General features: G+C 47.4%; 1 protein-coding gene across 2 annotated transcripts in view; it reads left to right on the top strand.

Moving 5' to 3' along the window:
* The window catches only part of LOC129837428 (cyclin-dependent kinase 14-like), a 208,231-nt gene that overhangs the window by 131,134 nt on the left and 55,260 nt on the right, over positions 1-21,837 (top strand). For both annotated transcript variants that reach the window (XM_055903578.1, XM_055903579.1), the window contains 3 exons: positions 10,721-10,784; positions 12,549-12,597; positions 18,725-18,864. In XM_055903578.1, coding sequence (XP_055759553.1) covers positions 10,721-10,784; positions 12,549-12,597; positions 18,725-18,864 — 253 coding nt within the window. The remainder of the gene's footprint in view (positions 1-10,720; positions 10,785-12,548; positions 12,598-18,724; positions 18,865-21,837) is intronic.

The raw sequence follows: 21,837 nt of genomic DNA, 5'->3' as shown, positions 1-21,837 counted from the left end.
GTGGTAATGTTAGTGTTAGTGGTAGTGGTGGTGGTGTTTGTGGTAGTAGTGGTAGTGGTGGTGGTGGTGTTGGTGGTGGTAGTGCTTGTTGTGGTATTGTTTGTGGTGGTGGTAGTGGTAGTGTTGGTGGTGGTGGTAGTGTGGTGATAGTGGTGGTGGTGGTGGTGGTAGTGGTGGTGGCAGTCTTAGTGGGGGTGGTAGTGGTGTTGGTGGTGGTAGTGTTAGTGTGGTGGTGTTAGTGGTTGTGGTAGAGTTGGTGGTAGTGGTAATGTTAGTGGTGGTGATAGTGTAGTGGTAGTGGTGGTTGTGGTGGTGGTGGTAGTGTTAGTGTGGTGGTGTTAGTGGTAGTGTTGGTGGTGGTGGTAATGTTAGTGGTGGTGATAGTGTAGTGGTAGTGGTGGTGGTGGTGGTGGTGGTGGTGGTGGTGGTGGTGGTGGTGGTGGTGGTGGTGGTGGTGTTATTGGTAGTGGTAGTGCTGGTGGTAGTGGTGGTGGTGGTAGTCTTAATGATGGTGGTAGTGGTGGTGGTGGTGGTGTTATTGGTAGTGGTAGTGGTGGTGGTGATAGTGTTAATGATGGTGGTAGTGTTAGTGGTGGTGGTAGTGTTGGTGGTGGTAGTGTTAGTGGTGGTGGTAGTGTTGGTGGTGGTAATGTTAGTGGTAGTGGTGGTGGTGGTGTTTGTGGTAGGTGTAGTGGTAGTAGTGGTGGTGGTGGTGTTGGTGGTGGTAGTGCTAGTTGTGGTGGTGGTACTGGTAGTGATGGTAGTGTTGATGGTAGTGGGTGTGGTGGTGGTGGTATTAGTGGTGTTGGTAGTGTTAATGCTAGTGGTGGGGGTGGTAGTGGTGGTGGTGGTAGTGTTAATGCTAGTGGTGGTGGTTGTGTTAATGGTGGTGGTAGTGTCAGTGGTAGTGGTTGTGGTGGTGGTGGTGGTTATAGTGTTGGCGGTGCTGGTGGTAGTGTCGGTGGTGGTGGTTGTGTTAATGGTAGTGGGAGTGGTGGTGTTGGTGGTGGTTATAGTGTTGGTGGTGGTGGTTATAGTGTTGGAGGTGCTGGTGGTAGTGTCGGTGGTAGTGGTGGTGGTAGTTATAGTGTTGGTGGTGGTGGTGGTAGTGTCGGTGGTAGTGGTGGTGGTTGTTGTGTTAATGGTGGTGGTAGTGTTAGTGGTAGTGGGGGTGGTGGTGTTGGTAGGGTTGTTGGTGGTGGTTGTGTTGGTGGTGGTAGTGTGGTAGTGTTAATGGTGGTGATAGTGGTGGTGGTGGTGGTGGTGGTGGTGTTAGTGGTAGTGGTGGTAGTGTTAATGGTGGTGGCAGTATTAGTGGCGGTGGTGTGGGTGGTAGTGGTGTTGGTGGTGGTAGTGTTAGTATGGTGGTGTTAGTGGTTGTGGTAGAGTTGGTGGTAGTGGTAATGTTAGTAGTGGTGATAGTTTAGTGGTAGTGGTGGTGGTGGTGGTAGTGTTAGTGTGGTGGTGTTAGTGGTAGTGTTGGTGGTGGTGGTAATGTTAGTGGTGGTGATAGTGTAGTGGTGGTGGTGGTGGTGGTGGTGGTGTTATTGGTAGTGGTAGTGCTGGTGGTAGTGGTGGTGGTGGTAGTGTTAATGATGGTGGTAGCGTTAGTGGTAGTGGTGGTGGTGGTGGTGTTATTGGTAGTGGTAGTGCTGGTGGTAGTGGTGGTGGTGATAGTGTTAATGATGGTGGTAGTGTTAGTGGTGGTGGTAGTGTTGGTGGTGGTAGTGTTAGTGGTGGTGGTAGTGTTGGTGGTGGTAATGGTAGTGGTGGTGGTGGTGTTTGTGGTAGGTGTAGTGGTAGTAGTGGTAGTGGTGGTGGTGGTGTTGGTGGTGGTAGTGCTAGTTGTGGTATTGTTTGTGGTGGTGGTAGTGGTAGTGTTGGTGGTGGTGGTAGTGTCGGTGGGGATAGTGTTAGTGGTGGTTGTGGGGTAGTTGTTCTGTTGGTGGTGATGGTGGTATTTGTGGTGGTGGTGGTAGTGTTAGTGGTAGTGTTTGTGGTAGTTGTAGTGTTGATGGTAGTGGTAGTGGTGTTAGTGTTGATGGTAATGGTGGTGGTAGTGGTGGTAGTGTTTATGGTAGTGGTGGTGGTGGTAGTGTTGTGGTAGTGGTGGTGGTGGTAGTAGTGGTGGTGGTAGTGGTGGTGGTACTGGTAGTGATGGCAGTGTTGATGTTAGTGGGTGTTGTGGTGGTGGTATTAATGGTGGTGGTAGTGTTAATGCTAGTGGTGGTGGTGGTAGTGGTAGTGTTAATGGTAGTGGTGGTGGTGGTAGTAGTGGTGGTGGTGGTGGTGTTATTGGTAGTGGTAGTGGTAGTGTTATTGGTAGTGTTAGTGGTGGTGGTGGTGGTAGTGTTAATAGTAGTGGTGGTGGTGTTAGTGCTATTGGTAGTGGTGGTGGTGGTATTAGTGGTGGTGGTGTTAGTGGTGGTAGTGTTAGTGATGGTGGTGTTGTTACTGGTGGTGTTTTTGGTATTGGTAGTGATGGTGCTGGTGTTAGTGGTGGTGGTATTAGGGGTGGTGGTGTTAGTGGTGGTGGTGGTGGTATTAGTGGTGGTGGTTTTAGTGGTGGTGTTGGTGGTGTTGTTACTGGTGGTGTTAGTAGTGGTGGTGGTGTTAGTGGTGGTGGTGTTACTGGTGATGTTAGTGCTGGTTTTAGTGGTGGTAGTGGTGGTAGTGGTCATGGTGTTAGTGGTGGTGATGGTGTTACTGGTGGTGTTAGTGTTAATGGTATTGGTAGTGGTGGTAGTGGTAGTGGTGATGGTGTTAGTGGTGGTGGTGGTGTTAGTGGTAGTGTTAATGGTGGTGGTAATTGTAGTGGTGGTGGTAGTGGTAGTGGTGGTGGTGGTAGTGGTAGTGTTAATGGTGGTGGTAGTGGTAGTGGTGGTGGTGGTGGTGGTAGTATTAGTGGTGGTGGTGGTGTTTGTGGTGGTGGTGTTAGTGGTAGTGGTTGTGGGGGTGGTGGTGGTGGTAGTGTTGGTGGTGGTGTTGTTGGTGGTAGTGTTAGTGTGGTAGTGTTAGTGGTGGTGGTAGTGGTAGTGTTGGTGGTGGTGGTGGTCGTGTTGGTGGTGGTGGTGGTAGTGTAGGTGGTAGTGGTATTGGTGGTGGTGGTGGTGATGTTAGGGGTGGTGGTGTTAGTGCTAATGGTAGTGGTGGTGGTGGTGGTAGTGTTGTTGGTGGTAGTGGTGGTGGTAGTGGTAGTGGTGGTAGTGTTGATGGTAGTGGTGGTGGTGGTAGTGGTGGTGGTGGTGGTAGTGGTAGTGGTGGTAGTGTTGATGTTAGTGGGTGTGGTGGTGGTGGTGTTAGTGGTGGTGGTAGTGTTAATGCTAGTGGTGGCGGTGTTAGTGGTGGTGGTGGTAGTGTTAATGGTAGTGGTGGTGGTGTTAGTGGTGGTGGTGGTGGTGGTGGTATTAGTGGTTGTGGTGGTAGTGGTGGTGGTGTTATTGGTTGTGGTACTGGTAGTGTTAATGTTAGTGGTAGTGGTGGTTGTAGTGTTAATAGTAGTGGTGGTGGTGTTAGTGCTATTGGTAGTGGTGGTGGTGTTAGTGGTGGTGGTGGTATTAGTAGTGGTGGTGGTGTTATTGGTTGTGGTAGTGGTAGTGTTAATGGTAGTGGTTGTGGTGGTGGTGGTGGTTGTAGTGTTAATAGTAGTGGTGGTGGTGTTAGTGCTATTGGTAGTGGTGGTGTTAGTGGTGGTGGTGGTGTTAGTGGTGGTGGTGTTGTTACTGGTGGTGTTAGTGGTAGTGGTGGTGGTGTTAGTGGTGGTGGTATTAGGGGTGGTGGTGTTAGTGGTGGTGCTGGTGGTGTTAGTGGTGGTGGTGGTGGTGTTTGTGGTGGTGGTGGTGGTATTAGTGGTGGTGGTGTTAGTGGTTGTGGTAGTGTTAGTGTTAATAGTAATGGTAGTGGTGGTTGTAGTGTTAATAGTAGTGGTGGTGGTGTTAGTGCTATTGGTAGTGGTGTTGGTGTTAGTTTTGGTGGTGTTAGTGGTGGTGGTGGTATTAGTGGTGGTGGTGGTGGTAGTGGTGGTGGTGTTATTGGTTGTGGTAGTGTTAATGGTAGTGGTTGTGGTGGTGGTGGTGATTGTAGTGTTAATAGTATTGGTGGTGGTGAGAGTGCTATTGGTAGTGGTGGTGGTGGTATTAGTGGTGGTGGTGTTAGTGATGGTGGTGGTGGTGTTGTTACTGGTGGTGTTAGTGGTATTGATATGTGGTGGTGGTATTAGTGGTGGTGGTGGTGGTGTTGTTACTGGTGGTGTTAGTAGTGGTGGTAGTGATGATGGTGGTGTTAGTGGTGGTGCTGGAGGTGTTACGGGTGATGTTAGTGGTGGTGTTAGTGCTGGTTTTAGTGGTGGTAGTGGTAGTGGTGTTAGTGGTGGTGGTGGTGTTACTGGTGGTGTTAGTGTTAATGGTACTGGTAGTGGTGGTAGTGGTAGTGGTGATGGTGTTAGTGGTGGTGTTGGTGGTGATAGTTTTAGTGTTAATGGGGGTGGTAGTTGTGGTAGTGGTAGTAGTGGTGGTAGTGGTGGTAGTGGTGGTGGTGGTGGTAGTGTTAATGGTGGTGGTAGTGGTGGTGGTGGTGTTAGTGGTATTGGAGGTGGGGGTGGTGGTGGTGGTAGTGTTGGTGGTGGTGTTGTTGGTGGTAGTGTTAGTGTGGTAGTGTTAGTGTTAGTGGTGGTGGTAGTGGTAGTGTTGGTGGTGGTGTTTATAGTGTTGGTGGTGGTGGTGTTAATGGTGGTGGTAGTGTTAGTGGTAGTGTTAGTGGTAGTGGTGGTGGTGGTAGTGTTGTGGTGGTGGTGGTAGTGTTGGTGGTGGTGGTGGTGGTGGTGGTAGTGTAGTTGGTAGTGGTAGTGTTGGTAGTGGTGGTAGTGTTAGTAGTTGTGGTAATGGTGGTGGTGGTGGTGGTGATGTTAGTGGTGGTGGTGTTAGTGTTAATGGTAGTGGTGGTGGTGGTGGTGGCGGTGGTGGTGGTGGTGGTGTTCGTGTTAATGGTAGTGTTGGTGTTGGTATTCAAGGTGGTGGTAGTGTTAGTGGTGGTGGTGGTGGTAGTTATAGTGTTAGTGGTAGTGTTAGTTGTAGTGTTAGTGGTAGTGTTGGTGCTGGTGGTGGTAGATGTGGTTGGGGTGGCGTTAGCGTTAGCGGTGGTTGTAGTGTTAGTGGTGGTGTTGGTCATAATTGTAGTGTTGGTGGTAGTGGTGGGGTGGTGGTGGTAGTGGTGGTGGTGGTTGTGGTGGTGGTAGTAGTAGTGGTAGTGTTGGTGGTAGTGGTAGTGTTATTGGTGGTGGTATTAGTGGTGGTGGTGGTAGTGTTAATGGTGGTGGTAGTGGTGGTGCTGGTGGTGGTAGTGTTAGTGGTGGTGGTGGTGTTTGTGGTAGTGTTAGTGGTGGTGGTAGTGGTAGTGTTGGTGGTGGTGGTGGTGGTAGTGTTGGTAGTTGTGGTAGTGTTAGTAGTAGTGGTATTGGTGGTGGTGGTGATGTTAGTGGTGGTGGTGTTAGTGTTAAGGGTAGTGTTAGTGGTGGTGGTGGTGGTGGTGGTGGTGGTGGTGGTGATGTTAGTGGTGGTGGTGTTAGTGTTAATGGTAGTGTTAGTGGTGGTGGTGGTGGTGGTGGTGGTGGTGGTGATGTTAGTGGTGGTGGTGTTAGTGTTAATGGTAGTGGTGGTGGTGGTGGTGGTGGTGGTGGTGTTAGTGTTAATGGTAGTGTTGGTGTTGGTATTCAAGGTGGTGGTAGTGTTAGTGGTGTTGGTGGTGGTAGTTGTAGTGGTAGTGGTAGTGTTATTGGTAGTGCTGGTGGTGGTAGTGGTGGTTGGGGTGGCGTTAGCGTTAGCGGTGGTGTTGGTTGTGGTGATAATTGTAGTGTTGGTGGTAGTGGTGGTGGTGGTTGTGGTGGTGGTAGTAGTAGTGGTAGTGTTGGTGGTGGTGGTATTTGTGGTAGTGGTAGTGTTAGTGGTGGTGGTATTAGTGGTAGTGGTGTTAGTGGTGGTGGTGGTGGTACTTGTGGTGTTAGTGATGGTGGTGGTGTTAGTGGTGGTGGTGGTGTTGTTAGTGGTTGTGGTGGTGGTGTTTCTGGTGGTGTTAGTGCTGGTTTTAGTGGTGGTGGTGTTAGTGGTGGTGGTGGTGTTACTGGTGGTGTTAGTGTTAATGGTATTGGTAGTGGTGGTAGTGGTGATGGTGTTAGTGGTGGTGGTGGTGTTAGTGTTAATGGTGGTGGTAGTGGTGCTGGTGGTGTTGTTGGTAGTGGTAGTGTTAGTGGTAGTGTTAGTGGTGGTGGTGGTGGTGTTTGTGGTGGTGGTGTTAGTGGTAGTGGTGGTGGTGGTGGTAGTGTTGGTGGTGGTGTTGTTGGTGGTAGTGTTAGTGGTGGTGGTGGTGGTGGTGGTGGTGGTTGTGGTGGTAGTGTTGGTGGTGGTGTTGTTGGTGGTGGTGGTAGTGTTGGTGTTGGTGGTGGTAATGTAGGTGGTAGTGGTAGTGGTGGTAGTGTTAGTAGTAGTGGTAGTGGTGGTGGTGGTGATGTTAGTGGAGGTGGTGTTAGTGTTAATGGTATTGGTTGTGGTGGTAGTGTTAGTGTTAGTTGTAGTGTTAGTGGTAGTGTTGGTGCTGGTGGTGGTAGTGGTAGTGGTGGTGGTGGTGGCGTTAGCGTTAGCTGGAGGTGGTGTTGTTGGTGGTGGTGATAGTTGTAGTGTTGGTGGTAGTGGTGGTGGTGGTGGTTGTGGTGGTGGTGGTGGTTGTGGTGGTGGTAGTAGTAGTTGTAGTGTTGGTGGTGGTGGTGGTGGTTGTGGTAGCGGTAGTGTTAGTGGTGGTGGTTGTGTAGTGGTGGTGGTGGTGGTGTTAGGGGTATTAGTGGTGGTGGTAGTGGTAGTGGTGGTGGTGGTGGTAGTCGTGGTAGTGGTAGTGGTAGTGTTAATATATACCTTTTCTTTACTTTGATCTCTTAATTTCCTTGTAATCCCTTTACTTCATTTACTTTGACAGTGTGTAATATCTACATTCAACACACTAGAACCATAAAGACAGAGACTCTGGTTACAGAAACATTAGTGGTAGTAGTGGTAAGGCTGTGTCCCCTTTCAGCCCTGGTCAAAATTAATGCTCTAGAAAGGGAATAGGGTGCCATTTGGGACGCAATCTAGTGTTAGTGTTTGGTAGGGACGTCCCCTGCTTCTCCTCTGAAGCCAGTCAGACAGTCAGTCAGTCCTGAGTGGCAGGCTGCGGCTGCCTGAGCTCATTTCCGTCCTGAAGGCTGTGTGTCACCAGAACAAACACAGCACTGCACACACACACACTGAGCCACACCTTACAGTGCTGCCTGACAGTGACAAGAGATCAGAGGGGAAATCAACCAACACACCCAGACTGGCCGGCAGAGGACAGAGAGAGATAGATAGAAGGAAAAAGAATGAAAGAGCAGGACTTAGATAGGGAGTGGAATTGTGTGTGTGTGTGTGTTTGTCAGCCCAAAATGTCTGAAAGGTTGGCATAGTTAATTTGTGATGTATTATCGTGTTGGTGTTGCTGTGGAGATGTATCATGTTTCCGTGGCAATGATGAAGCTGCCGTGGCCGGTGTCGTGGTGTGGGTGGCCACGGTGAGCGATGCTATGTGTGTGACTGTAATTAAGGTAGTGAGTGTTTCCCTACAGGGCTGAGGGGGTGACGGAGAGGGGACAGCAAATTTCACTCTGCGCCTCAGGGAGGTGGCTGGACCGGGGGGGGGGGGGGGGGGGGTCACCCTTTGTGTGTGACTGTGGTCAGGGGTTTGGCACACACACAATCCAATCCCCATCCCCTGTCTCTCCATGTTGTGCTCTGCAGGTCATGGTACACTGCTGCCCTCTGCTGGGGTTGAATGTAAATACATGAGCACATTGACTAGGCTGAATGTTTTGGCTCATCTCCACTTTGACACTGTGGTTGGAACTAGAGTATATGCAGCTTGTGTTTCAGCCTCTGCCTTTCTATCCCAAGTCCCAACCCTACACTTCAAATACCCCCTCTCTCTCCCCTCTCTCTCTCTCTCCCTCTTCTTCTCCCTCTCCTGCTCTCACACTCACTCCCCAACCAACCAACCACCCACCCACCTCTCTCTATCTCTCTATCATGCTCTCACACTCACTCCCCAACCAACCACCCACCCACCTCTCTCTATCTCTCTATCTCCCTCTCATGCTCTCACACTCACTCCCCAACCAACCAACCACCCACCCACCTCTCTCTATCTCTCTATCTCCCTCTCATGCTCTCACACTCACTCCCCAACCAACCAACCACCCACCCACCTCTCTCTATCTCTCTATCTCCCTCTCATGCTCTCACACTCACTCCCCAACCAACCAACCACCCACCCACCTCTCTCTATCTCTCTATCTCCCTCTCATGCGAGATTTTGAGATCAAGGTTGTTTTTCTACTTACCCAGAGTCAGACAAACTCATGGATCCCATGAGAGAAGAACGTGCAGTTTGGAGATGATAGAAGTTAGAACATTGTTTGTTTAGTGTAATTGTTGGGAGAGTCCCGGTACAGTAGCCAGCTCCTCTCACAAACAGGGAAATAGACCTTCTAATGACTCTAAAGCTGGGTGGTTGGTCATTGTCTTTCAAAGCTATACACATTAATCAATATTTTATACATTTGTTAGTTTTACTAATATTTTAACAATATTCTAACTTCATTCATCTCCAAACTGCACACAGAGACATACAAGTGGCATCAATGAGTTTGTCTGACTCTGGGTAAGTAGAAAAACAAACAAAAAAATCTTGAAATCTCGCAGTATCCCTTTAACCTAGTCTGTGTGACTGAGGTGTGTTTCTGCTACTCTGAGTGTGTACACCTCGACAATTTATGTGTGTGTGTGTGTGTGTGTTTGATTCAGTGATCTCTGCTTGAGACCCAAGGTCAACAAAAGGCTTCTCTCTAGCTCACACACACACAAACACAATTATCTCAGCACAACATTGACCTTCACTTTTTGGATGTGATCTTGGTGTAAACACACTGTAGGAGAATAAGGGTTAGCAGGTTACCATGTCTGTGACTGTGTGACTCATTGACCACGTTTACATACACACCAATATCCCATTATTATTTGGGATACTCAAGTGTTCTGCTTTTGAGTTGACGTATATAAACATCATATCCTGTTTAAAATAACCCGAAAAAGCTTGTATCCCGGGTTATGAAAAACCTGGATAATTGAACCTTTATTTAACTAGGCAAGTCAGTTAAGAACAAATTCTTATTTACAATGACAGCCTACACCGGCCAAACCCTAACCCAGATGCCTCTGGGCCAATTTAGTGTCGCCCAATGGGACTCCCAATCACAGCCGGTTGTGATGAAGCCTGGAATCGAACCAGGGTATGTAGTGACGCCTTTAACTTTGAGATGCAGTGCCTTAGACCCCTGCGCCACTTGGGAGCCAAGACAGGGTACTGTGGCTTGTAAACATCCAATTTATTGTTGTTTCTGTGGTCTGTGCAGGCTCAGTTTCACTTATCATGGGTGTTGTGGAATGATGTTTTCATATTTCCGACATTTGGTAGGCCGTGTCAACTATAGTTTGACACGTGCAGCTTCTCTTCTGCCATAACTTGTTGCCCCAGAAGACTAAATAATGTGGTGCTGACTAGAATAATGTCTTACCTTGACTGAAGGAATGCATTAGTAATCTAGTTAACAACTGTAAAGTTGTCTGTTTCGTTTAGGGACTGGGGAGAAAATGGAATAACTCCAAAACAGTGGAAAGATTGGTCCTGTGCAAAATTTCCAAATGTCATCAGTGTGACCTGTTTTAAGGAAATCAAAGCTGAGAAATTAACAAAACACATTTCTGAAAAGACTTCAGTTCATCTTGAATGCATATTGTATGTGGTCGAAACAGTACGAAATCATTTTTCTCCACTCCTGTTCCTGAGACATATTATGTATAATTTCTCTGAAAGAAATGCATAATTCTGCAGGAGATAATATTATATTTCGCATAGAAATCCGAAGAGGGTGGCCAGCAGAGATAGGTGAGATGGGCTGAGGGAAGCTGAGGGTTTGGATGTTTGAGGGTCAGCTCTTGAGGAACTGTGGGGTGGGGGTCTTGGATGTTTGAGGAGCAGATCTTGGAGGACTGGTGGGAGATCTGTCAACGTGCCCTTGAGCATGGCGTTGACCCTGGTTGTTTCTGTGTGTCGCTCTGGATGGAGGCCTTTAGATGACTAATGTGATGTAGTTGTTGAGCGGCTTCACTGCAAGTATAATGTATGTTTTAAATATTCAGTTAAAAAATGTATTTAAGAAATTTAATTATATTATGCTACATATGAGAGGTTATAGACCTACAGTCAGTGTCCAGATTTCAGTTACTATTCCATTTAACCCATCTGAACTTAAATGAGGAATATTCTGTTTATTCAAGGATACAGGGATACTCATGAGCGGGATATCAAAGGTACATGTAAACAGCTTATCACAAATAAGACTTCAAGCGTGATATAACCTACTACCCGGATACTGTGCGCATGTAAATGAGGTTATTGTTTAGGACCTTAGTGATTCAGAGGTTCCTCTTTGGTCATAGAAATGAAATGTTTTCTCCATGAGACGATCTCATCTTTTCCTTTCTCTGTTGCCCAACTTTGTTGTTGAAATATGAATGTGCTAATATGGACACGGGTGTGTTTGTCTGATGCATTCCTTCTCCATCTCTTATCCTCTCTCCTTCTGTCTCCCTCCTTCTTTCAGGTCCTGGGCACCCCCTGTGAGGATACCTGGCCAGGGGTCCACTCTCTGCCCCACTTCAAACCAGGTGAGGAACACACACACACACACACACACACACACACACACACACACACACACACACACACACACACACACACACACACACACACACACACACACACACACACACACACACACACACACACACACTAGGTCCAACAGTCAGAATCAGACTTTGACTCCAGTTCTACTTTGTAAACCTTGGAGGCATGCCTCTGTAGTTCACACAGCTCAGGCACGCCTGTGAGCCAGCCGTACCATCCCTGTGCCAGACTAGAGCTACTGCTGCTGCCCTCTGGGAGCTCATTAGAGACAGACTGGACGGTGCTCGCAGATTAGTGTTGGCATGCTGGAACACACAGAGAGATAGAGGGGGAATTAGAGGAGTGACAGAGAGAGGAGGATGGAGGGAGGGAGAAGAAGAGGGACAGAGAGAGAGTGTGGGTATTATGATGTGAGTGGCGTGTCAGGCAGTTGCCTGATAAAATGTCCAATGCAAGACCATCTCCCTCCCTTAATATGTGTCTCTCCAAACTACCTGTTTCCTCCATAAGGTGAACAATCTTTTGACTGAATCCCAGGATAGAGAAAACCTTTTATGTTCTTATTTGTGCTCTAAATGGATGCTTAATGTCACAATGATCTAATCTAAACAGCTGTTTCAACCCTCTCATTGTGACCATCACTCAACCACAAAGTGATCATTAGCATGTAACAGGAGCTGTGAAATTAGGAGCTGTGAAAATGCTTTAGAAGAAAGTTAACACTCTGAATGTAGTTATATCTTCCCACCACCAGAGGACAGTGTTGTCTCACTCTATCCCTCTGAATATATCCTACCTCACTGAGAGCTTCTCAATCTGACCATGTTTTAGTCTTCCTCCTGAACTGTCATCAGTTTCCAGACATGAAATCAAACACAGAGGTGCTATCAGCACGTTGTTTATGATTCTTCACATTCTCAGCGTTACTTTCAATAATTCACAGCCATGTTTACAGCGCTGGTTTATTTTCATTCTGGTGTTCGCAGCACAACCGTTTAGGTTTGAAACGTAGACAGCCATGACACTTAGCCTGACCTTGGCCCAGGGCCTTGGTGCTTTACGATGGGCTGGAGGATATTTAGTATAACCACAGTATATCAGACATTTGAGAAAGACAGGAGTAATCTGGATATCAAAACCATCTCTCTATCCTCCCCACCCAATAACTCCTTACCTCAAACTGTAGCTATTCCGTGTCTGTATGCCCCTCTGTCTAGTAGTGGAACAGTGGCTACTCTCTCTCTCCCCTCTCCCCCTCTCCCTAACCTGTGGTTGGCTGTCTAGCTGTCTCTCTGCCCCCATGCCCCCAGTCTAGTCCTGGAGGTTGGCAGTTACAGTGTTAGTCTGAAAACAGAGGTCTCCACACAGAGGTTTTGGATGAGGGAGTTGACCTGTCAGAGGGGAACACACACAGTTCGTACACATTTACTCACAAACATACACCTAGCCATTCATACCGTAGGCGCACACACACACAAATACTTTTAATATGTAATAATATTGCCATTTAGCAATGTTTTTATCCAAAGTGACTTACAGTTATGCACGCATACATTTTAAGTACGGTGGCCTTGGGAATCAAAGCCACTATCCTGGCGTTGCAAGCATCATGCTGTACCAACTGATGTTAACCTCTTGTTAAATCACATACTGTACAATGAAACATTTGTTGCAAAACTTCACAAATGTGTCCTGATGATGAATATGAACATGTTTCTATTGTCTCTGTGTCTTTACCCATTCAGACAGCTTTACTGTCTACAGTTCCAAGAAGCTCCGACAAGCATGGAATAAGTAAGTGTACCGTTTTTGTCACATAAAATGGTGTGTGTGTGTGTGTGTGTGTGTGTGTGTGTGTGTGTGTGTGTGTGTGTGTGTGTGTGTGTGTGTGTGTGTGTGTGTGTGTGTGTGTGTGTGTGTGTGTGTGTGTGTGTGTGTGTGTGTGCGTGCGTGCGTGCGTGCGTGCGTGCGTGTGCTTCCTCTCAGCTCTCTACCCTTGGGGCGTCTAGACCTACAGACAGCTCACACACTCTTCCCAGGGTTCATCTGTTTTAGAGGGGGGGCTCCCAGATCGGGGTCATGCCACTGGTGTTGTGCCAGCGGAGCAGTCAGCCCTGACACAGATGGCAGGAAAGGGCACAGGGGGCATTCCAGATGTGGACCACCCTCGGCCCCTGGCACTCATCAGGAGCCTGAGGGGACAGGCAGAGACATGGTGACTTGATGATTTGGTCACATATACGCAGAATGTCTCACAGTATTCTGGTCTGGCTCAGTGCTGAGAACTCCTGGCCTCTGTAGTGACCACATTGACCATGGCCAAGGGGTTAAAAAGTCAAGGTTCCACATTCTCTCTCGCAGTATCACAGTTTCCTTTTTCAAATGAATATAAAATGAAATGTGATCGATGGCTCAAAACAAGAGAGAAAGGGAGCGGCAGTACATTTTATGCTTGTCAGTTTGTGTGTCTACAACTACAGTAATTGTAGATTTTCTCTCAGTTTGTGAGAGAGATACTGTAGTAGTGAGAGAGATACTGTAGTAGTGCGAGAGATACTGTAGTAGTGAGAGAGATACTGTAGTAGTGCGAGAGATACTGTAGTAGTGAGAGAGATACTGTAGTAGTGAGAGAGATACTGTAGTAGTGAGAGAGATACTGTAGTAGTGAGAGAGATACTGTAGTAGTGAGAGAGATACTGTAGTAGTGCGAGAGATACTGTAGTAGTGAGAGAGATACTGTAGTAGTGAGAGAGATACTGTAGTAGTGAGAGAGATACTGTAGTAGTGAGAGAGATACTGTAGTAGTGAGAGTCAGAAAGTCAGCCAGTTGATAGTGGAGCCAGAGCAGTGGAGCCTCGGTAACAGACTGACTGACCTGGGTAACAGACTGGCTGACAGACAGACTGACCTGGGTAACAGACTGACTGACCGACATACTGACCTGGGTAACAGACAGACTGACAGACAGACTGACCTGGGTAACAGACTGACTGACAGACAGACTGACCTGGGTAACAGACTGGCTGACAGACAGACTGACCTGGGTAACAGACTGGCTGACAGACAGACTGACCTGGGTAACAGACTGACTGACAGACATACTGACCTGGGTAACAGACTGACTGACAGACAGACTGACCTGGGTAACAGACTGACTGACTGACAGACTGACCTGGGTAACAGACTGACTGACAGACAGACTGACCTGGGTAACAGACTGACTGACAGACAGACTGACCTGGGTAACAGACTGACTGACAGACAGACTGACCTGGGTAACAGACTGACTGATTGACATACTGACCTGGGTAACAGACTGACTGACAGACAGACTGACCTGGGCAACAGACAGACTGACCTGGGTAACAAACTGGCTGACAGACAGACTGACCTGGGCAACAGACTGACTGACCGACATACTGACCTGGGCAACAGACTGACTGACCGACATACTGACCTGGGCAACAGACTGACTGACAGACAGACTGACCTTAGAAGAATGACTGCCGTGTACCATGCCCTCTATGTCTGATCCCCCCGGATGGGCATGCCACACGCTACAGTTCACACAGTCTGTCTGTCTGTCCCTGGCCGCTCTCCCTGTCTATATGTATGTCACCCCGGCCCGGTGCCCTGCTCCACTCCACTCCACCCCATCTGCCCCATTCCCCCCTCCTCCACTTGGACCCCAGCCAGTCTATGAGGAAATAAATATGTGAAGAAAGAAACTGGGAGGAATGTTAACGACCGCTGCTTCTTTCCCCTCCTTTTATACCGTGCCAGGTCCTGATGAAGTTGATATGAACACATGCATCCCTCTCTCTCTCTCTCTTTCTCTCTCTCTCTCTCTCTCCCAAATCCTCTCTCTCTCCCTCCCAAATCCTCTCTCTCTCTCTCCCTCCCAAATCCTCTCTCTCTCCCTCCCTCCCAATTCCTCTCTCTCTCCCCCTCCCAATTCCTCTCTCTCTCCCCCTCCCAATTCCTGTCTCTCTCCTCCTCCCAATTCCTCTCTCTCTCTCTCCCTCTTCCAATTCCTCTCTCTCCCTCTCCCTCTCCAGATTTCTCTCTCTCTCTCCCGATTCCTCTCTCTCTCCCCCTTCCCAATCCTCTCTCTCTCTCTCTCCACCTCCCAATTCCTCTCTCTCTCCACCTCCCAATTCCTCTCTCTCTCACCTCCCAATTCCTCTCTCCCTCTCCCGATTCCTCTCTCTCTCCCCCTCCCAATTCCTCTCTCTCTCTACCTCTCCCTCTCCGTCGCTCTCTCCCCCTCCCAATTCCTCTCTCTCTTTACCTCTCCTTGCACTGAGAGCTCTCCCTCTCTCTCACACGCCCTCTCTCTCTTTCTCTCTCTCTCCCTCCTCCTATCGCTCCCCCTCTCCCTCTCCCTCTGCCCCGTACCCACCTCACTACTACTCTAACATGGATAGCTGGGGTAGTTTTCTCCTTCTATGGTTTGTTGGATCAGATCAGACATTCACAGGCATCGCATGCGAATAACATGTAAGGGTCAGAGCACACGGCATGCTGGCATTCCTCAGTTTAACGGTTTCGGAAGTGCTTGTGTGTTTTTGGAATGGTAAGACTACCCCTCTGTTTACATTGACTGTATGTTCAGTACAGCTTGTATAACCCATATAGCCCTGTGTTCAGCACTTTATTAGCCAGCAGAGTCTTTGAAAGTAGCTCGGCTGACGGTGGGGCTGCATGCCAGACAGAGCTTGTCAGTGTGTAGAGCCGTTCTGCTCTCACATATCTCTTTGTGCAATAGTACCCTCATCCACAATGACTCACACATGCTGAAAGGCAAGCAGCTCTCCTGGACTGCTGTCGGGTCTTGCAGGGACATATGTTTTGACACAGCCACAAAGACTTGTTCCAAAATAGTGTTTGGTTGCTAGCCGTGTTGGGTGCTGTTGAAAGGTCCTTACCTTAGTTATAACCATGGCATAGTGGTGGGGGAAGGCCAACAATAGAAGCAGGTGTTACTGCCTGTAGTCACACACATGCACACACACAAACACATAAATACACTCTCGTAGACACACACACACACATGCGCATAGACACACACACATGTACACACGCACACGCTTTCTGCCCTCCCAGGTCCCGGCTGTGGTTTCCTCATGGAAAAACATGAAGACATGAAAAGGCGTCTCGCTCTGAAGATGGAATGCTTCTTTCCGCTGTGAACGTCCCATCAACCCGGGATGTTTGATTGTCGGAGGAGATATCGATCACAGATGTGTGCTTGTTTACTCGTAGCATCTGACCTAGCTAGCTAGCCGAGTGAATCTTCCCGCTCAGGCTAGCTGACAGCATTAGCAGGCAGGAATGCACACCTATATCAGCAACACAAGCCCTTTGTTTTCTAAAGCTTTTATATCGAGGTGAAGTTCACTCAGTCAGTTATATGTGTTTGTTCTTTTGTTTCTGGCTCTGTTGTTGCTCAGACACCTTTTATCAGGTCAAATTAGCAATGCCTGATGGGATTTTGTACCTTTTTCTGTCATGCTAAAACCTACACTTTCTGATTATACAGTATGTTCTAGATCAATCACACAGTGACCTGTAGTAATCATTATACCCTCTGCATTACCCCACCCTTGAGCCTCAAAAGTTATCTTTTGTTTAAACCTACCCATTTTTACATTGAGTTCAACATCCAACATCTGTGGTGAAAATTTAATTTAGACATTCACAAATGTAACAGATTTTGACTATCACTAATGTCATGATATGTTTGCCTGCTGGAGTTAGCTAGCTATGTTCCTCTCTGCAGAGGGGGTCTATTGAGTTCACTAGTGTAGATCTGCTCTATTCCCTCAGAGGAGGAGAGACAGGAGGAGGAACAGTGGGAGTGGGCTTCAGAGTTCCTGGCATTAGGTGTGTCTGTGATGAGAACTCAGAGGACTCTCTCTCTCTCTCTCTCTCTCTCTCTCTCTCTCTCTCTCTCTCTCTCTCTCTCTCTCTCTCTCTCTCTCTCTCTCTCTCTCTCGCTCTCTCTCGCTCTCTCGCGCTCTCGCTTACACATACACCCATACTGTACATACACACATACACCCATACTGTACACACACACACACACACACACACACACACACACACACACACACACACACACACACACACACACACACACACACACACAGCTCGGTAGCTCCGGCAGAGGGAGGAATAACATCATGTTTATTTAATGGACTGCAGGCCTAATTACCGACTTGGTTGTACTTTGTTATTTTTTGTGTTTCTGCTTCCCCTTCGGTGCTGGATGGGAGGCGGGTTCAGGAGTTCAGAGCCTCCCCGTACGAACACACACGTGTCAAACGCACATGCACACACACATGAGCAGGTCGATGAAAGCCTACAGGGAGTTGAGAGGCTGCCTCTGTCTTCACCCTCTCTGATGAACTCTTTCATTTTTGATGGTGACCGGGTCGGCCTGTGTCACAGGCATGCCAGGGAGAGGAGGTAGTGTCCACCATGTAATAGTCTGTTGTCTTTCTAATCCGAAGGAGAATGTAATGGGTGCTTATATTTACAAGTGTGTATTATACATACAGTTGAAGTCGGAAGTTTACATACACTTAGGTTGGAGTCATTAAAACTCGTTTTTCAACCACTCCACAAATTTCTTGTTAACAAACTATAGTTTTGGCAAGTTAGTTAGGACATCTACCTTTTGCATGACACAAGTAATTTTTCCAACAATTGTTTACAGACAGATTATTTCACTTATAATTCACTGTATCACAATTCCAGTGGGTCAGAGGTTTACATACACTAAGTTGACTGTGCCTTTAAACAATTCCAGAAAACGATGTCATGGCTTTAGAAGCTTCTGATAGGCTAATTGACATAATTTGAGTCAATTGGAGGTGTACCTGTGGATGTATTTCAAGGCATACCTTCAAACTCAGTGCCTCTTTGCTTGACATCATGGGAAAATCAAAAGAAAGTATGGTTCATCCTTGGGAGCAATTTCCAAATGCCTGAAGGTACCACGTTCATCTGTACAAACAATAGTACACAAGGATAAACACCATGGGATCACGCAGTCATCATACCGCTCAGGAAGGAGACTCGTTCTGTCTTCTAGAGATGAAGGTACTTTGGTGCGAAAGTGCAAATCAATCCCAGAACAGCAAAGGACCTTGTGAAGATGCTGGAGGAAACAGGTACAAAAGTATCTATATCCACAGTAAAACAAGTCCTATATCGACATAACCTGAAAGGCTGCTCAGCAAGGAAGAAGCCACTACTCCAAAACCGCCATAAAAAAGCCAGACTATGGTTTGCAACTGCACATGGGGACAAAGATCATACTTTTTGGAGAAATATCCTTTGGTCTGATGAAACAAAAATAGAACTGTTTGGTCATAATGACCATCGTTATGTTTGGAGGAAAAAGGGGGAGGCTTGCAAGCCGAAGAACACCATCCCAACCGTGAAGCAAGGAGGTGGCAGCATCATGTTGTGGGGATGCTTTGCTGCAGGAGGGACTGGTGCACTTCACAAAATAGATGGCATCATGAGGGAGGAAAATTATGTCGATATTTTGAAGCAACATCTCAAGACATCAGTCAGGAAGTTAAAGCTTGGTCGCAAATGGGTCTTCCAAATGGACAGAGACCCCAAGCATAAATCTATTTGGCTAAGGTGTATGTAAACTTTATGTGTGAATTGGAAATTCCCCCTGAGACACCAGGGCCAGACATTGTCAATGGCAACCCTGGAGCAATTAAGTTTCAGTGCTTTGCTCAATGGAACATCGACAGATTTTTCACCTTATCGCCTAGGGGATTTGAACAAGCAATCTTTCGGCTACTGGCCCAACACTCTAACCACTAGGCTACCTTCTGCCCTGTTTCTGTTATGTAGGTAGTGAACCATGCTAACTGTCTGTCTGTCTTCCCTGTAGGTTGGGCTATGTGGACCATGCTGAGGAGTTAGCCACTAGGTTCCTCCAGTGCTTCCCAAAGAACCGTCTGTCTGCTCAGGCAGCTCTCCAGCACGAGTACTTCAGCCACCTTCCTCCACGGCTCTGGGAGATCTCAGACAGTATGTATACCTTTACTAAGATACTGGATCTCTCTCTCTCTTTCTCTTTATTTAGCTTTATTTTCTCTCTCTCTCTGTCTCTCTCTCTCCCTGTCTCTCCCTGTCTCTCCCTGTCTCACTCTCTCACTTTCTCTCTCTCTCTCTCCCTGTCTGTCTGTCTCTCTCTCTCTCTCTCTCTGTCTGTCTCTGTCTCTCTCTGTCTCTCTCTCTGTCTGTCTGTCTCTGTGCCTCTGTCTGTCTCTGTGCCTCTGTCTCTCTCTGTGTCTCTGTCTCTCTCTGTCTGTCTCTCTCTCGCTCTCTCGCTGTCTCGCTCTCTCTCTCTGTCTGTCTCTGTCTCTCTGTGTCTCTGTCTCTCTCTGTCTGTCTCTCTCGCTGTCTCGCTCTCTGTCTCTGTGTCTCTGTCTCTCTGTGTCTCTGTCTCTCTCTGTCTGTCTCTCTCGCTGTCTCGCTCTCTGTCTCTGTGTCTCTGTCTCTCTGTGTCTCTGTCTCTCTCTGTGTCTCTGTCTCTCTCTGTCTGTCTCTCTCTCGCTCTCTCGCTGTCTCGCTCTCTCTCTCTGTCTGTCTCTGTCTCTGTCTCTCTGTGTCTCTGTCTCTCTCTGTCTGTCTCTCTCGCTGTCTCGCTCTCTGTCTCTGTGTCTCTGTCTCTGTGTCTCTGTCTCTCTCGCTGTCTCTCTCTCGCTGTCTCTCTCTCGCTGTCTCGCTCTCTCTCTCTCTGTCTGTCTCTGTCTCTCTGTGTCTCTGTCTCTCTCTCTCTTTGTTTATCTGCATCTCTACATCATTCCAATGCAATGGTCTTCCTCCCTCTTTCTATGCTTTTCTCCATATCTCTCAATCTCATTTCCCCCCCGCTTTTGACCAGGGTGCTGCTGGGACAGTAGAAGCCCAGATGTACCTCAGTAGTCCACCTCAAGATCTACATTTGGATGTTCTTTCTGTCTTACTCACTCAAAAACAGATGAGTTCTGGTGCAGCACGATCTTCCCCCTTACATTAAGAGACTATGAGAATACGGGGAGTGAGAATACGTCTACTCTGCTCAATGCTTTGCAACATAAAGTGGTTTATGAAAGTACTGTATTAATATGAATTATGTTGATCTGGTCAGCCACGTGCTTCCTTAGCTTCAGCCAAGATATGATACAAGACCTCAAGGAGGCAGTCATCACATACCTGTATATACATATACTGTATATATCTGTTGTAACTACCAAAATAAAGGAAACACCAACATAGTGTCTTAATAGGCCGTTGGACCACCACGAGCCATCAGAACAGCTTCAATGCACCTTGGCATAGATCCTACAAGTGTCTGGAACTATTGGAGGGATGCGACATCATTCCTCCACCATACATTTTTGATGGTGGTGGAAAATGCTGCTTCAGGCGCTGCTCCAGAATCTCCCATAAGTGTTCAATTGGGTTGAAATCTGGTGACTGAGACACACACACACACACACACACACACACACACACACACTTTAAACCCCCTATGCTCCTTTGAGACCCCTCTTTCAAAGTCACTGAGATCTCTTCTTCTAGCCATGATAGCCATTATAATGGGCAATTAAGCATGTTTATACATGACCCTAAGCATTTTTTCTTCACAAACATGAATAGTTTTCCCATCACAATACCCAACCTGACATCCTACATGACAGTTCAGTTGCCATCGAATCAGAACAGGACATTCAACTACCCATATTATTAGACTAGAAACACAGATACATACAGAGCCAATCCTATCTGTTCACCCCACTCATCACCAGTGTCAAAGCCCAAAGCCTGTTCAGATAGCTTCATAGGAGCTGCATTGGGACCGCCTGCCAGAGACAACCCACCCACAGGCTGGTCATTTTAATATGAGAATCATTCTCATTTTAAATTCCCCAGATGAGGATTGATTGATCTCTATTAATCCTGTTATCAGCAGGCCACAGTAGGTTGTTCTGTTAGGAGAAGCAGGAGCTCTGCGGCGGTCACCGGGCTGGGAGAGATGGTGGCTCTCTTTGTGCTGTTACACACACACATGCATATGCACACACACACATGCAGGCATGATTGCACACTCTCTCTCTCACACACACACACACACATACACAAACACACTAACACAAAGAGCCAGGCTTTTGATTGAGGAAGAATATAGTCAAATTAAAACTGTTATACTGTATAAATGAGGTTCTTGGTGGATCAACACAGTAGCAGCAGGGAGGGAGGGAGGAATGGAAGGAGGGAGGGAGGGAGGGAGGGAGGGTGGGAGAGAATAACAAATGGTGGTGGAGGGGAAGCGGAGCAGAAATGACTCTGAAGAGAAGGAATAAAGTTAAATAAAGGGATCATTGTTATCCTGGGTGTTAGCCTGCTAGTGAAACATGGTGATGTTGTTTTGTGCAGCAGGTAGACAGGCAGCAGGAGAAAAGAGACTGATGGGAAATGCCCCAGTTAAATCTGACTGTCAGCACTCTAACACTAACTAACATAACATAGCTTTACATTCGTTACAACACCACAGATAATGAAGAAAGAAACATAGCACACACACACACACACACACACACACAACACATATACTGTATACACACACACACAACACACAAAAACACACACACAGCGTGTTCAACATTAAAGCTGAATCTTTATTAGTGTTATCTGGCTAGGGACTGAAGGAGAACATGGTTTATTCAGCCACAAATGCACTCCGTTGTCTAATGTGTTGGGAATTATAGAGACAATAGCTAGACAGATGTATTATGTACAATGGAAGAATTACAGCAGGCATAATAGACCACCCAGTCCCGTGGGGGGGGGGGGGGGGGGGGTGAATTGGATTGTGACATTTAAAAAAAACACTGTGGGAATCTGAGACAGAGGTAGTGTACAATAATAATGTCCTTGACTCGACCTTCGCAGTATTACAGACTCTGATATCTCGCAGTATTACGGACTGATATCTTTCAGTATTACGGACTCTGA

This window comes from Salvelinus fontinalis, chromosome 38, assembly GCF_029448725.1.
Source record: "Salvelinus fontinalis isolate EN_2023a chromosome 38, ASM2944872v1, whole genome shotgun sequence".
In the NCBI taxonomy this organism is placed as follows: domain Eukaryota; kingdom Metazoa; phylum Chordata; class Actinopteri; order Salmoniformes; family Salmonidae; genus Salvelinus; species Salvelinus fontinalis.
Note: the sequence above shows the minus strand (reverse complement) of the source record. Positions and strands in the feature narration are given on the sequence as shown.